This window comes from Oncorhynchus mykiss, chromosome 16, assembly GCF_057628025.1.
Source record: "Oncorhynchus mykiss isolate SJ-2025 chromosome 16, ASM5762802v1, whole genome shotgun sequence".
In the NCBI taxonomy this organism is placed as follows: domain Eukaryota; kingdom Metazoa; phylum Chordata; class Actinopteri; order Salmoniformes; family Salmonidae; genus Oncorhynchus; species Oncorhynchus mykiss.
The window spans coordinates 78,295,003-78,311,787 of NC_143037.1; the positions used below are offsets into that span (position 1 = coordinate 78,295,003).

A 16,785-nucleotide genomic window follows, 5' to 3' on the forward strand; every position below is an offset into this window, starting at 1 on the left:
GCAGGGGGTCAGTGAGGAGAAAGGAACAGCGGCATGATTAGATACTATCTTGTAGCAGGGGGGTCAGTGAGGAGAAAGGAACAGCGGCATGATTAGATACTATCTTGTAGCAGGGGGGGTCAGTGAGGAGAAAGGAACAGCGGCATGATTAGATACTATCTTGTAGCAGGGGGGGTCAGTGAGGAGAAAGGAACAGCGGCATGATTAGATACTATGTTGTAGCGGGGGGGTAAGTGAGGAGAAAGGAACAGCGGCATGATTAGATACTATCTTGTAGCAGGGGGGGGATCAGTGAGGAGAAAGGAACAGCGGCATGATTAGATACTATCTTGTAGCAGGGGGGGGATCAGTGAGGAGAAAGGAACAGCGGCATGATTAGATACTATCTTGTAGCAGGGGGATCAGTGAGAAGAAACGAACAGCGGCATGATTAGATACTATCTTGTAGCAGGGGGGGGGGGATCAGTGAGGAGAAAGGAACAGCGGCATGATTAGATACTATCTTGTAGCAGGGGGGGTCAGTGAGGAGAAAGGAACAGCGGCATGATTAGATACTATCTTGTAGCAGGGGGATCAGTGAGAAGAAAGGAACAGCGGCATGATTAGATACTATCTTGTAGCAGGGGGGGTCAGTGAGGAGAAAGGAACAGCGGCATGATTAGATACTATCTTGTAGCAGGGGGGGTCAGTGAGGAGAAAGGAACAGCGGCATGATTAGATACTATGTTGTAGCAGGGGGGATCAGTGAGGAGAAAGGAACAGCGGCATGATTAGATACTATCTTGTAGCAGGGGGGGTCAGTGAGGAGAAAGGAACAGCGGCATGATTAGATACTATCTTGTAGCAGGGGGGGTCAGTGAGGAGAAAGGAACAGCGGCATGATTAGATACTATGTTGTAGCAGGGGGGGTCAGTGAGGAGAAAGGAACAGCGGCATGATTAGATACTATCTTGTAGCAGGGGGGGTCAGTGAGGAGAAAGGAACAGCGGCATGATTAGATACTATCTTGTAGCAGGGGGATCAGTGAGGAGAAAGGAACAGCGGCATGATTAGATACTATCTTGTAGCAGGGGGGGTCAGTGAGGAGAAAGGAACAGCGGCATGATTAGATACTATCTTGTAGCAGGGGGATCAGTGAGGAGAAAGGAACAGCGGCATGATTAGATACTATCTTGTAGCAGGGGGGGTCAGTGAGGAGAAAGGAAACAGTGAGATGGTGAAATATATACAGTGGCAGTGGGGGGGGGGGGGGGCTACTCACGGGTCACTCGATTTGGGGATGAGAGCTCCCAGTTCCTTGATGCGATCGTTGATGTTGAACCTCCTCCGTCTCTCAACTAGGAACAGCCGTAACACATGTCAACATTATCACCAAGGTGGTCACCAACTGTTAAAACCTACTAAAAATACACTTCAATTATGGTATCCAAGAATTGCATTTATTATACTCACTCTGGTTATGATTGTCCTTTTTCTGTCGTTCCTTCATCATAGCTTTAGCCTCCACCTCTAGAAGACACCATTTCAAAATCAACATTTAGCACGACGATATCAATATATTGTGGCTTGCTAAAAGACCGCTTGAAACGTCAATAAAAACATACGATTTAAAAACAGCATATATGTTCAGAATATCAAAAAAAGTCATAAGGTTATATAGTTCGCAGAGATTTTACTCGGTGAGATGAAATTGTGAAACAGTGAAGAGGGAATAAGTGAGCAGGTTCAACAGAGGGGCTGAGGCAGAGCTTTGTAATGAGGAACAGGCTGGGTTCAGGGTGTGACTGACTGACTGGACAGGGGAAGTTGGCGGTGAGCAACGCTGAGTAAGAACTTAAAAAAAGAAAAGAGCGGGGGAGGAGATTCAGGGGGGGTGAAGTCAAAGAGAGAAAGAGACAGACAGACAGACAGACAGACAGACAGACAGACAGACAGACAGACAGACAGACAGAGAGACAGACAGACAGACAGACAGACAGACAGAAACAGGGACAGGGTATTAAGTGGGAGTAATAGACAGTCAGAAAGTTGAGATCGAGACAGACAGGACAGAAAGGTGATTATTGAGTGTGATTTAGAGAGGAACTTTTTAGACAGAAAGAGAGACGGGGAGATCGGAGAGATCGAGATACGGGCGAGAGGTTTTTTTGTGTGTGTGTGTGTTAAGTGTGTTTTAGACTGGAATTATTTACCTGTACCGGTTAACTCAGTCTTGACGGTGTGCAGGTCAGCAGGACAGGAGTTGGAGACGGTGATGTTAGGAGCAGCCATCCCTCCACTGCTGAACACATCCAGCATGTTCACTGACACTGGCATCTGCATACACACAACAGTCACAAAGTGTAAACAACAACAACAACATAAAACAAGCTTTCAGAGGTCATCAACAACTCCCAAATGCAGTACTAACGCAGCCAACTATCTCCTTCATCCAAATCAAATGTTATTTGTCACACGTGCCCGAATACAACAGGTACCTTACCGTGAAATGTTTACTTACAAGCCCTTAACCAACAAAGCTCAAGTTCAAGAAACAGAGTATTTACTAAATAAACTAAAGTAATTAACATTTTTTTTAAATCTTTCTCAATCAAAAAAGTAACACAAGAAAATGACTTAACAATAGCGAGGCTCTATACAGGGGGTACCGGTACCTAGTCAATGTGGAGACTATATACAGGGGGTACCGGTACCGAGTCAATGTGGAGACTATATACAGGGGGTACCGGTACCTAGTCAATGTGCAGGGGGTACCGGTACCTAGTCAATGTGGAGACTATATACAGGGGGTACCGGTACCTAGTCAATGTGGAGACTATATACAGGGGGTACCGGTACCTAGTCAATGTGGAGACTATATACAGGGGGTACCGGTACCGAGTCAATGTGGAGACTATATACAGGGGGTACCGGTACCTAGTCAATGTGCAGGGGGTACCGGTACCTAGTCAATGTGGAGACTATATACAGGGGGTACCGGTACCTAGTCAATGTGGAGACTATATACAGGGGGTACCGGTACCTAGTCAATGTGGAGACTATATACAGGGGGTACCGGTACCTAGTCAATGTGCAGGGGGTACCGGTACCTAGTCAATGTGCAGGGGGTACCGGTACCTAGTCAATGTGGAGACTATATACAGGGGGTACCGGTACCTAGTCAATGTGCAGGGGGTACCGGTACCTAGTCAATGTGGAGGGGGTACCGGTACCTAGTCAATGTGCAGGGGGTACCGGTACCTAGTCAATGTGCAGGGGGTACCGGTACCTAGTCAATGTGCAGGGGGTACCGGTACCTAGTCAATGTGCAGGGGGTACCGGTACCTAGTCAATGTGCAGGGGGTACCGGTACCTAGTCAATGTGCAGGGGGTACCGGTACCTAGTCAATGTGCAGGGGGTACCGGTACCTAGTCAATGTGCAGGGGGTACCGGTACCTAGTCAATGTGCAGGGGGTACCGGTACCTAGTCAATGTGCAGGGGGTACCGGTACCTAGTCAATGTGCAGGGGGTACCGGTACCTAGTCAATGTGCAGGGGGTACCGGTACCTAGTCAATGTGCAGGGGGTACCGGTACCTAGTCAATGTGGAGGGGGTACCGGTACCTAGTCAATGTGGAGGGGGTACCGGTACCTAGTCAATGTGCAGGGGGTACCGGTACCTAGTCAATGTGCAGGGGGTACCGGTACCTAGTCAATGTGCAGGGGGTACCGGTACCTAGTCAATGTGCAGGGGGTACCGGTACCTAGTCAATGTGCAGGGGGTACCGGTACCTAGTCAATGTGCAGGGGGTACCGGTACCTAGTCAATGTGCAGGGGGTACCGGTACCTAGTCAATGTGCAGGGGGTACCGGTACCTAGTCAATGTGGAGGGGGTACCGGTACCTAGTCAATGTGGAGGGGGTACCGGTACCTAGTCAATGTGGAGGGGGTACCGGTACCTAGTCAATGTGGAGGGGGTACCGGTACCTAGTCAATGTGCAGGGGGTACCGGTACCTAGTCAATGTGCAGGGGGTACCGGTACCTAGTCAATGTGCAGGGGGTACCGGTACCTAGTCAATGTGCAGGGGGTACCGGTACCTAGTCAATGTGCAGGGGGTACCGGTACCTAGTCAATGTGCAGGGGGTACCGGTACCTAGTCAATGTGCAGGGGGTACCGGTACCTAGTCAATGTGGAGGGGGTACCGGTACCTAGTCAATGTGGAGGGGGTACCGGTACCTAGTCAATGTGCAGGGGGTACCGGTACCTAGTCAATGTGCAGGGGGTACCGGTACCTAGTCAATGTGCAGGGGGTACCGGTACCTAGTCAATGTGCAGGGGGTACCGGTACCTAGTCAATGTGCAGGGGGTACCGGTACCTAGTCAATGTGCAGGGGGTACCGGTACCTAGTCAATGTGCAGGGGGTACCGGTACCTAGTCAATGTGGAGGGGGTACCGGTACCTAGTCAATGTGCAGGGGGTACCGGTACCTAGTCAATGTGCAGGGGGTACAGGTTAGTCGAGGTCATTCGTAAAAGTGACTATAAAGCCCATTGAACACGCAGTACAAACAGAACACGTTGTGACATCAGAGGTCTAAGAGCTACATTGATTATTAGTGAGTCTCAACAAACCAGGACACGACTTCACTGATAACCTCGCTGGGACGTTGATAATGTGAATTCCAGACTTTTTTTTTCTTCTCTAAATGTCTACGTAACAGACAAGATGAGGGTTGCAAAATTCCAATATCTTTTCCCCAGATTCCCTGCTGGGGGGGGGTGCAGAGGGCATCTGGAATACTCCAACCAGGATTTCTGGAAAACCTGGTAATTTGGGGGGGGGGGGATTACTGGAAATTTGCGACCCCTTGTGTCGACTGTGGCCATGCTTCCAGAGTGGTAACATGGAAAAACATTAAAATGGCGTTTTTCTGTAGAATAACAGAGTAAATATTTTATATAATATACTGCCATTTAGCAGCCGCTTTTATCCCAGGCATCTTACAAGGATATGTGCATTTACACAAATGTTGATGTGGTGTTGTGGCTCAAGATGATGAACATGAAGTTGAAAACTGTAGAAATGTCCCTTTAAAAACAGACACCATGCTGAGTGTGCACCATTTGATTACATTATCTCTCAACGGTCAATGTGACCAATCTAATATATTCACAACAGGAGCCACAGAGTACAGTACGAAAACACGTTCGCATGTCTACCAAACAAGCCAGAAGCCTGTAGAAAGCTACAATGTCAAAATCAATTCAGTGAGAAACCAAAAGAAATCCAGTCCAAAAAACCACAATCTTATCTCATCTAACCTCTTCAAAACACAAACCATTCTAATTCATTTCATACAGATTCCACAGAACAAGAACTTTCAATTTTACCTCGATCATCTTATTTATTTTGTTATCATGCTGCAGAACAACCAAAATCCTCATCTTTCTCCTGCCAAACCGCTCCGACACTTCTCCTTTCTCTCGGAACAGACAGTTGAGAAATGGACAAATGTCTTCAGCGAAGGAGGGGGAGGAACACCTCTCCTCTCTCTCTCTCTCTCCCTCTCTCTCTCTCTCTCTGATCCACGGTTAGCTAACCTTCAGGTCTCCACCGTTTAAGCTATCAGCCTCCCCCCGTCTATCCTCCAACGCCATGCAGGTTGACTGACCACTCTGCCCTGGCCACTGTTAGCAATGTGTCAGAACACTATGTTTACCCTCATCGATCGATTCCACTGTCTCTGACTTGACATCTAACTGCCCTGCTCCAAAAAAAAAAACACAAAAAAAAAACTCAATGATCTCCGACAACACAAAACAGCATGGACACTCACTGAGACACAAAGACAATGTGTTGATAAGCCAATAAGAGCAAAGGTCAACTTTCAGTGACCGCCTCCGGAGAAGATTGAAGAGGATTCCATAAAAATGAACAGCTGGAAGCGGTATCAATCCACATACATTAGTTTCATTTTGAAGGAGCAGGACTACAGATGATCCATTCATCCCCAGGAGGGAATACATCGTCATATGTCCTTGTCCTATTGTGTAGGCCAGGGTATATAAGGTTTATATAATGTATAAATACATACCAGGGTATATAAGGTTTAGATAATGTTTAAATACATACCAGGGTATATAAGGTTTAGATAATGTATAAATACATACCAGGGTATATAAGGTTTAGATAATGTTTAAATACATACCAGGGTATATAAGGTTTAGATAATGTATAAATACATACCAGGGTATATAAGGTTTAGATAATGTTTAAATACATACCAGGGTATATAAGGTTTAGATAATGTTTAAATACATACCAGGGTATATAAGGTTTAGATAATGTATAAATACATACCAGGGTATATAAGGTTTAGATAATGTTTAAATACATACCAGGGTATATAAGGTTTAGATAATGTTTAAATACATACCAGGGTATATAAGGTTTAGATAATGTTTAAATACATACCAGGGTATATAAGGGTTAGATAATGTTTAAATACATACCAGGGTATATAAGGTTTAGATCATGTATAAATACATACCGTGTTGGCCACCTGTAGGCCAGGGTCGATCAACGTAAAGAACTCATCGTTGAGACTGGATTCAAGACTGATGATGTCATCGATCACGTCTTCCATCTGAAATACAAACAGCTCTGGGGTCAGTAGAGGAAGAGGTGATGCACATCTACCCCCCTCCCTCCCTCCCTCCCTCATCTACCCTCCCTCATCTACCCTCCCTCCCTCCCTCATCTACCCTCCCTCCCTCCCTCATCTACCCTCCCTCCCTCATCTACCCTCCCTCCCTCCCTCCCTCATCTACCCTCCCTCCCTCCCTCCCTCATCTACCCTCCCTCCCTCCCTCCCTCATCTACCCTCCCTCCCTCCCTCCCTCATCTACCCTCCCTCCCTCCCTCATCTACCCTCCCTCCCTCCCTCATCTACCCTCCCTCCCTCCCTCATCTACCCTCCCTCCCTCCCTCATCTACCCTCCCTCCCTCCCTCATCTACCCTCCCTCCCTCCCTCATCTACCCTCCCTCCCTCCCTCATCTACCCTCCCTCCCTCCCTCATCTACCCTCCCTCCCTCCCTCATCTACCCTCCCTCATCTACCCTCCCTCATCTACCCTCCCTCATCTACCCTCCCTCCCTCCCTCATCTACCCTCCCTCCCTCCCTCATCTACCCTCCCTCCCTCCCTCATCTACCCTCCCTCCCTCATCTACCCTCCCTCCCTCCCTCATCTACCCTCCCTCCCTCCCTCATCTACCCTCCCTCCCTCATCTACCCTCCCTCCCTCCCTCATCTACCCTCCCTCCCTCATCTACCCTCCCTCCCTCATCTACCCTCCCTCCCTCCCTCATCTACCCTCCCTCCCTCATCTACCCTCCCTCCCTCCCTCATCTACCCTCCCTCCCTCATCTACCCTCCCTCCCTCCCTCATCTACCCTCCCTCCCTCATCTACCCTCCCTCCCTCCCTCATCTACCCTCCCTCCCTCATCTACCCTCCCTCCCTCATCTACCCTCCCTCCCTCATCTACCCTCCCTCCCTCATCTACCCTCCCTCCCTCATCTACCTAATTTGCACACACTGTATATAGCCTTTTTCTACTGTATGTTTGTTTATTCCATGTGTAACTCTGTGTTGTTGTATGTGTCGAACAGCTTTGCTTTATCTTGTCCAGGTCGCAGTTGTAAATGAGAACTTGTTCTCAACTGGCCTACCTGGTTAAATAAAGGGTTATATATAAATACCTGGTTAAATAAAGGTGAAAAAAAAACATAATAATAATCTACCCTCCCTCCATGATCAGCTAAATGGCAAACCTGATCCCAGATCAGTGCTCCTAGTCTGAGGTGCTTGATACGTATGGTCCCTTGTCTCTCGCCACCTCGGGCCAGAGATACAGCCAGATTGAGTTAACGCGTTAGACAGGGTGAGTCATTCATAGGAAACCTCACTGAAAACACTCCACACACAGCACTTTATGAATGAGGCACCACTTCGCAAGCCACAATGAAATGGACTCACGCACTTCCTAGAAAACGGCTTCTTTACACTTTCTGTGAAATGGTTTCTTCACACTTTTTATGAAATGTCTTCTTCAGATTATTTAATTCCTTATGAAATGTCTTCAGACTCTTATTATAAAATGTCTTCAGACTCTTATTATGAAATGTCTTCTTCAGATTATTTAATTCCTTATGAAATGTCTTCAGAATCTTATTATGAAATGTCTTCTTCAGATTATTTAATTCCTTATGAAATGTCTTCAGAATCTTATTATGAAATGTCTTCAGACTCTTATGAAATGTCTTCTTCAGATTATTTAATTCCTTATGAAATGTCTTCAGAATCTTGTTATGAAATGTCTTCAGAATCTTATTATGAAATGTCTTCAGAATCTTATTATGAAATGACTTCAGAATCTTATTATGAAATGTCTTCAGAATCTTATTATGAAATGTCTTCAGACTCTTATTATGAAATGTCTTCAGACTCTTATTATGAAATGTCTTCAGAATCTTATTATGAAATGTCTTCAGAATCTTATTATGAGCAACAGGCAGTGGAGTACACCTTTAATTGAAGTCTCTGTGGTATCGGTATGAATTGTGAAGCGTGCAGAGGTTATTAGACAGGCCAATGTTGTATTTAACAGAACGATGTGGTGCCAAACACACAAAGAGCAAGGTGCAGGAGACAGCCCCAGTCAGACAGACAGACCAGCCCCAGTCAGACAGACAGACCAGTCCCAGTCAGACAGACAGACCAGCCCCAGTCAGACAGACAGACAGACCAGCCCCAGTCAGACAGACAGACAGACCAGCCCCAGTCAGACAGACAGACAGACCAACCAGCCCCAGTCAGACAGACAGACAGACAGACCAGCCCCAGTCAGACAGACAGACAGACAGACCAGCCCCAGTCAGACAGACAGACAGACAGACCAGCCCCAGTCAGACAGACAGACAGACCAGCCCCAGTCAGACAGACAGACAGACCAGCCCCAGTCAGACAGACAGACAGACCAGCCCCAGTCAGACAGACAGACAGACCAGCCCCAGTCAGACAGACAGACAGACCAGCCCCAGTCAGACAGACAGACAGACCAGCCCCAGTCAGACAGACAGACAGACCAGCCCCAGTCAGACAGACAGACCAGCCCCAGTCAGACAGACAGACCAGCCCCAGTCAGACAGACAGACCAGCCCCAGTCAGACAGACAGACCAGCCCCAGTCAGACAGACAGACCAGCCCCAGTCAGACAGACAGACCAGCCCCAGTCGACAGACAGACCAGCCCCAGTCAGACAGACAGACCAGCCCCAGTCAAACAGACAGACCAGCCCCAGTCAGACAGACAGACCAGCCCCAGTCAGACAGACAGACCAGCCCCAGTCAGACAGAAAGACAAACAGACAGACAGACCAGCCCCAGTCAGACAGACAGACAGACCAGCCCCAGTCAGACAGACAGACCAACCCCAGTCAGACATACAGACCAGCCCCAGACAGGCAGACAGACCAGCCCCAGACAGGCAGACAGACAGACAGACCAGCCCCAGTCAGTCAGACAGACAGAACAGCCCCAGTCAGTCAGAACAGCCCCAGTCAGTCAGAACAGCCCCAGACAGACAGAGACAGACCAGCCCCAGACAGACAGAGACAGACCAGCCCCAGACAGACAGAACAGCCCCAGACAGACAGAGACAGACCAGCCCCAGACAGACAGACAGACAGACAGAACAGCCCCAGTCAGACAGAAAGACAAACAGACAGACAGACCAGCCCCAGTCAGACAGACAGACAGACCAGCCCCAGTCAGACAGACAGACCAACCCCAGTCAGACATACAGACCAGCCCCAGACAGGCAGACAGACCAGCCCCAGACAGGCAGACCAGCCCCAGTCAGTCAGACAGACAGAACAGCCCCAGTCAGTCAGACAGACCAACCCCAGTCAGACATACAGACCAGCCCCAAACAGGCAGACATACCAGCCCCAGACAGGCAGACAGACCAACCCCAGACAGGCAGACAGACAGAACAGCCCCAGTCAGTCAGACAGACAGACAGACCAGCCCCAGTCAGTCAGACAGACAGAACAGCCCCAGTCAGTCAGACAGACAGACAGACCAGCCCCAGTCAGTCAGACAGACAGAACAGCCCCAGTCAGTCAGACAGACAGAACAGCCCCAGTCAGTCAGACAGACAGAACAGCCCCAGTCAGTCAGACACAGACAGACCAGCCCCAGTCAGTCAGTCAGACAGACAGACAGATAAGCCCCAGTCAGTCAGACAGAACAGCCCCAGTCAGTCAGACAGACAGAACAGCCCCAGTCAGTCAGACAGACAGAACAGCCCCAGTCAGTCAGACAGACAGAACAGCCCCAGACAGACAGAGACAGACCAGCCCCAGACAGACAGACAGACAGAACAGCCCCAGTCAGTCAGACAGACAGAACAGCCCCAGTCAGTCAGACAGACAGAACAGCCCCAGTCAGTCAGACAGACAGAACAGCCCCAGTCAGTCAGACAGACAGAACAGCCCCAGTCAGTCAGACAGACAGAACAGCCCCAGACAGACAGAGACAGACCAGCCCCAGACAGACAGAGACAGACCAGCCCCAGACAGACAGAGACAGACCAGCCCCAGACAGACAGACAGACAGACCACCATACAGTGAGGCTACAACAGAATGCCATTTTTTTTTATTACAGGGGAGCTTTTGTTGAATTTAAAACTGGAAGACCAAGACAGCGTATAATACCTACGGAGGAACACCCAAATAAACTGCTGGTAACTCATAATAACATCTAATACTGGTACAATAAAAAGGTGTACTTTTTAATCATTTAGCAGACGACACGCATAGCCAGAGCCACTTAAAATAAAATCTACATAAAATGTAGATGACCTAATATTTAGGAAACAGCAGCTGACGGAAACCTACTGTTGTTTCGGTGTAGAGATGTTTGAAGCAGCTGAACAGTGAAGTGCATTATTTTCCCTCATCATGGTATTTACACAGGCAATTTTTTCCCCCCTGGTTTTTCAGGATTCAAATTCAACCCAAGCTCCCATCTACTTCCTATACAGGGTTGCGTAGAGATGTCGAGACCACAGAATGAAAACAGAACAGTATTCATTTTGTATCTCTATGGTTTCTAAACGGTGATGTACCTCCTCTTTGTTGGAGCTCAGGCTGAGCACAGCCAACGGGCTGCTGGGAGAGCTACTGGCTGCGGGCTGGAGAGAGGGGGCGGAGCCGGACTGAGGCGAGGGGGAGGCGCCCAGCGTCTGATTGGTCAGTTTGTTCCCCAGGGTGGAGGAGAGGTAGTGTTTAACCTGCTGTCTCTGGGAGGCCTGGATGTGATACCATGTTGGGTTCTCCAGGTGCGTCTGAACCTACAGGAGAGAGAGATGGTGAGATTAGTCAACGATCAAACGCAGGTAAAACGCATTATAATCTGGTTATAATGAACTGTAAAGACTGCCGTTTTATAAGCACAAACAGATAGAGCATTTGTTGTCACAAGTAAGCTTAGTCCTCCCCAAAATGCAGTGGTCAGAGCGCTCCAGCTGGGGCATGACCTACCTTAAGGACCTCCACAGGGACCTGAGCAGGGGGAGGTCTGGCCCCGGTATGCCCCGGGGCCATGGAGATGGCTGGGGAGGAGTCGGTGGTGCGTAGCTGGGCCGAGGAGACCTGGTGCTGGGCCTCTCTCCTCTCCTGGTCCCTGGCCTGCTGGCGCATCAGCTCCTGCCTCATCAACACCCGGGACGTCATCACCGACCCGGTGGAGGGAGACGCCGTGTCAGAGGGGGGTTGGGACACGCTGCAGAGAGGGGGGGGGAGACAGAGTCACGTCACTATGTTTAGCTTTATTGTCCCCAATTTGATTGGAGGACAGAGACTGGCTGCAAGGGGAGGGGGACGGGGCAGTATAGAAACTGTATACAATATAAAACATAAATTAAACAATATGTATACATTGAGAATACATCAATGCAGTGAAATAAGCATCAGTGCAGTGAAATAAGCATCAATGCAGTGAAATAAGCATCAGTGCAGTGAAATAAGCATCAATGCAGTGAAATAAGCATCAGTGCAATGAAATAAGCATCAGTGCAGTGAAATAAGCATCAGTGCAGTGAAATAAGCACCAGTGCAGTGAAATAAGCATCAATGCAGTGAAATAAGCATCAATGCAGTGAAATAAGCACCAGTGCAGTGAAATAAGCATCAGTGCAGTGAAATAAGCACCAGTGCAGTGAAATAAGCATCAATGCAGTGAAATAAGCATCAGTGCAATGAAATAAGCATCAGTGCAGTGAAATAAGCATCAGTGCAGTGAAATAAGCATCAGTGCAGTGAAATAAGCATCAGTGCAGTGAAATAAGCACCAGTGCAGTGAAATAAGCATCAATGCAGTGAAATAAGCATCAGTGCAATGAAATAAGCATCAGTGCAGTGAAATAAGCATCAGTGCAGTGAAATAAGCATCAGTGCAGTGAAATAAGCATCAGTGCAGTGAAATAAGCACCAGTGCAGTGAAATAAGCATCATTGCAGTGAAATAAGCATCAGTGCAGTGAAATAAGCATCATTGCAGTGAAATAAGCATCAGTGCAGTGAAATACGCATCAGTGCAATGAAATAAGCATCAGTGCAGTGAAATAAGCATCAGTGCAGTGAAATAAGCATCAGTGCAGTGAAATAAGCATCAGTGCAGTGAAATAAGCATCAGTGCAGTGAAATAAGCATCAGTGCAGTGAAATACGCATCAGTGCAGTGAAATAAGCATCAGTGCAGTGAAATAAGAGCAGGATTTACAGTCGAGGCTGTTAAAATGTCAACGCTGCACCAGAAGGTTTGTCTCAAGACCCCAGTCTCCGTGATGAAGAGAGGCAGAACTCAGTGAATTGAAATAGCAGCGACGATGATACTATGTAGACAGTACAATATGTAGCAGTTAAAGTCCGGGGGTTCAGATTGCAGTGCAACCGGTCAGTGACGTTTACAAGTCAGTTTCCACAAGGTCAACTGAAAGTACAGAACAGTATTTTCACAAGACTCTGTAGTTACATAGAGATACTGTATATTTCCATCCTGCTGAGTGACTCACTGGGAAGCCCCTAGAACTCAACTAAACCCTACACCCTTGTAGCTTCACACAGGGAGTCTAACTCTCTGCTGTCATCGTCCTAGTAGCCATACCAGATCAGTCACTACTAGTCACCCTACACCCTAAACCCTACACCATAAACCCTACACCCTAAACCTTACACCCTAAACCCTACACCCAGTAGCCATACCAGATTAGTCACTAGGAACTAAAACCCTAAACCCTACACCCAGTAGCCATACCAGATTAGTCACTAGGAACTAAAACCCTACACCCTAAACCCAGTAGCCATACCAGATTAGTCACTAGGAACTAAAACCCTAAACCCTAAACCCAGTAGCAATACCAGATTAGTCACTAGGAACTAAAACCCTAAACCCAGTAGCCATACCAGATTAGTCACTAGGAACTAAAACCCTAAACCCAGTAGCCATACCAGATTAGTCACTAGGAACTAAAACCCTAAACCCAGTAGCCATACCAGATTAGTCACTAGGAACTAAAACCCTAAACACTACACCCAGTAGCCATACCAGATTAGTCACTAGGAACTAAAACCCTACACCCTAAACCCAGTACCAATACCAGATTAGTCACTAGGAACTAAAACCCTAAACCCTACACCCAGTAGCCATACCAGATTAGTCACTAGGAACTAAAACCCTAAACCCAGTAGCCATACCAGATTAGTCACTAGGAACTAAAACCCTACACCCTAAACCCAGTACCAATACCAGATTAGTCACTAGGAACTAAAACCCTAAACCCTACACCCAGTAGCCATACCAGATTAGTCACTAGGAACTAAAACCCTAAACCCTAAACCCAGTAGCCATACCAGATTAGTCACTAGGAACTAAAACCCTAAACACTACACCCAGTAGCCATACCAGATTAGTCACTAGGAACTAAAACCCTACACCCTAAACCCAGTAGCCATACCAGATTAGTCACTAGGAACTAAAACCCTAAACCCAGTAGCCATACCAGATTAGTCACTAGGAACTAAAACCCTATACCCAGTAGCCATACCAGATTAGTCACTAGGAACTAAAACCCTAAACACTACACCCAGTAGCCATACCAGATTAGTCACTAGGAACTAAAACCCTACACCCTAAACCCAGTAGCCATACCAGATTAGTCACTAGGAACTAAAACCCTAAACCCAGTAGCCATACCAGATTAGTCACTAGGAACTAAAACCCTAAACCCAGTAGCCATACCAGATTAGTCACTAGGAACTAAAACCCTAAACCCTAAACCCAGTAGCCATACCAGATTAGTCACTAGGAACTAAAACCCTAAACACTACACCCAGTAGCCATACCAGATTAGTCACTAGGAACTAAAACCCTAAACCCTACACCCAGTAGCCATACCAGATTAGTCACTAGGAACTAAAACCCTAAACCCAGTAGCCATACCAGATTAGTCACTAGGAACTAAAACCCTAAACCCTACACCCAGTAGCCATACCAGATTAGTCACTAGGAACTAAAACCCTAAACCCAGTAGCCATACCAGATTAGTCACTAGGAACTAAAACCCTACACCCAGTAGCCATACCAGATTAGTCACTAGGAACTAAAACCCTAAACCCAGTAGCCATACCAGATTAGTCACTAGGAACTAAAACCCTACACCCTAAACCCAGTAGCAATACCAGATTAGTCACTAGGAACTAAAACCCTAAACCCAGTAGCCATACCAGATTAGTCACTAGGAACTAAAACCCTAAACCCTACACCCAGTAGCAATACCAGATTAGTCACTAGGAACTAAAACCCTAAACCCTAAACCCAGTAGCCATACCAGATTAGTCACTAGGAACTAAAACCCTAAACACTACACCCAGTAGCCATACCAGATTAGTCACTAGGAACTAAAACCCTAAACCCAGTAGCCATACCAGATTAGTCACTAGGAACTAAAACCCTAAACCCAGTAGCCATACCAGATTAGTCACTAGGAACTAAACCCCTAAACCCTACACCCTACACCCTCTGCTGTTAACGTCTTCCTCAGTCACCCCTGGATACACATAAGGAGACGAGGGAATCAAAACTACAAACCAAGTCACCTTACACCTACCTTCACCCTGGGAGGGCTTTCCCAGTCAGAAGTGACCTTACCTTCACCCTGGGGGGGCTTTCCCAGTCAGAAGTGACCTTACCTTCACCCTGGGGGGGCTTTCCCAGTCAGAAGTTCCCACAAACATGATCATGCTTGAACTAACATGACTATCTAAAGTTGTGTGATTCCAAGATATAGATCAACATGACTAAGGTTTGTGTGAAGTTACTACTGTAACCTTCAGCAATGAACACAACCTCTCCAAAGTGGAAATGAAGATGTATAAATCTGTCTGATGTTCCCCTATCGAGATAGCAACACTGTTACTGCACACAATTACAATTAACAATCGAATCAAACATTTATCTTTCAATTGTCACACAAATACCACCATTACTACACCCCAACTGGAGAATGTCCTAACAGCTTCTCTCTCGTTTAAAAAAAACAGCAACTAAAGACTAATAACCTCTCATCTTCATCGATGTGGCTGTGTATTCTTGCTGAGTCACTGTGAACACACTGCCTCTCATCTTCCTCGATGTGGTCGTGTATTCTCGCTGAGTCACTGTGAATACACTGTGGGAATCCCCAGGGGTTTAGACAAGAGGAACAACAACAGTAACCTGGATTGCCTGTCTCCATCGTGACGAGAATCATTTCCTTGTTTCCTCGTGTTACTATTTTTATTTTCTATTATCGATGTTTTAACTCTGCATCGTTGAAGGGCTCGTAAAGCAATACCTCGTACCCCTGCACATTGATCTGGTACCCTCTGTATATAGCTTCATTCTGGTTTATTTTATTCCTCGTGTTACCATTATTCTGTAACTCTGCATCGTCGAAGGGCTCGTAAGGAAGCATTTCACGGTTAAGTCTACACCCGTTGTATTCAGCATTTCACGGTTAAGTCTACACCCGTTGTATTCGGCATTTCACGGTTAAGTCTACACCCGTTGTATTCAGCATTTCACGGTTAAGTCTACACCCGTTGTATTCGGCATTTCACGGTTAAGTCTACACCCGTTGTATTCAGCATTTCACGGTTAAGTCTACACCCGTTGTATTCAGCATTTCACGGTTAAGTCTACACCCGTTGTATTCAGCATTTCACGGTTAAGTCTACACCCGTTGTATTCGGCATTTCACGGTTAAGTCTACACCCGTTGTATTCGGCATTTCACGGTTAAGTCTACACCCGTTGTATTCAGCATTTCACGGTTAAGTCTACACCCGTTGTATTCAGCATTTCACGGTTAAGTCTACACCCGTTGTATTCAGCATTTCACGGTTAAGTCTACACCCGTTGTATTCAGCATTTCACGGTTAAGTCTACACCCGTTGTATTCAGCATTTCACGGTTAAGTCTACACCCGTTGTATTCAGCATTTCACGGTTAAGTCTACACCCGTTGTATTCAGCATTTCACGGTTAAGTCTACACCCGTTGTATTCAGCATTTCACGGTTAAGTCTACACCCGTTGTATTCAGCATTTCACGGTTAAGTCTACACCCGTTGTATTCGGCATTTCACGGTTAAGTCTACACCCGTTGTATTCAGCATTTCACGGTTAAGTCTACACCCG

General features: G+C 47.0%; 1 protein-coding gene and 1 long non-coding RNA gene across 6 annotated transcripts in view; both read right to left on the reverse strand.

Moving 5' to 3' along the window:
- The window catches only part of LOC149977354 (uncharacterized), a 460,718-nt gene that overhangs the window by 55,484 nt on the left and 388,449 nt on the right, over positions 1-16,785 (reverse strand). The window lies entirely within an intron of this gene.
- Positions 1-16,785, reverse strand: part of LOC110492701 (transcription factor E3) — a 91,335-nt gene that overhangs the window by 55,307 nt on the left and 19,243 nt on the right. For all 5 annotated transcript variants that reach the window (XM_036947813.2, XM_036947812.2, XM_090204041.1 and 2 more), the window contains exons 3-8: positions 11,594-11,834; positions 11,179-11,403; positions 6,536-6,631; positions 2,193-2,316; positions 1,453-1,509; positions 1,262-1,337 (exon numbers count right to left, since the gene is read on the reverse strand). In XM_036947813.2, coding sequence (XP_036803708.1) covers positions 1,262-1,337; positions 1,453-1,509; positions 2,193-2,316; positions 6,536-6,631; positions 11,179-11,403; positions 11,594-11,834 — 819 coding nt within the window. The remainder of the gene's footprint in view (positions 1-1,261; positions 1,338-1,452; positions 1,510-2,192; positions 2,317-6,535; positions 6,632-11,178; positions 11,404-11,593; positions 11,835-16,785) is intronic.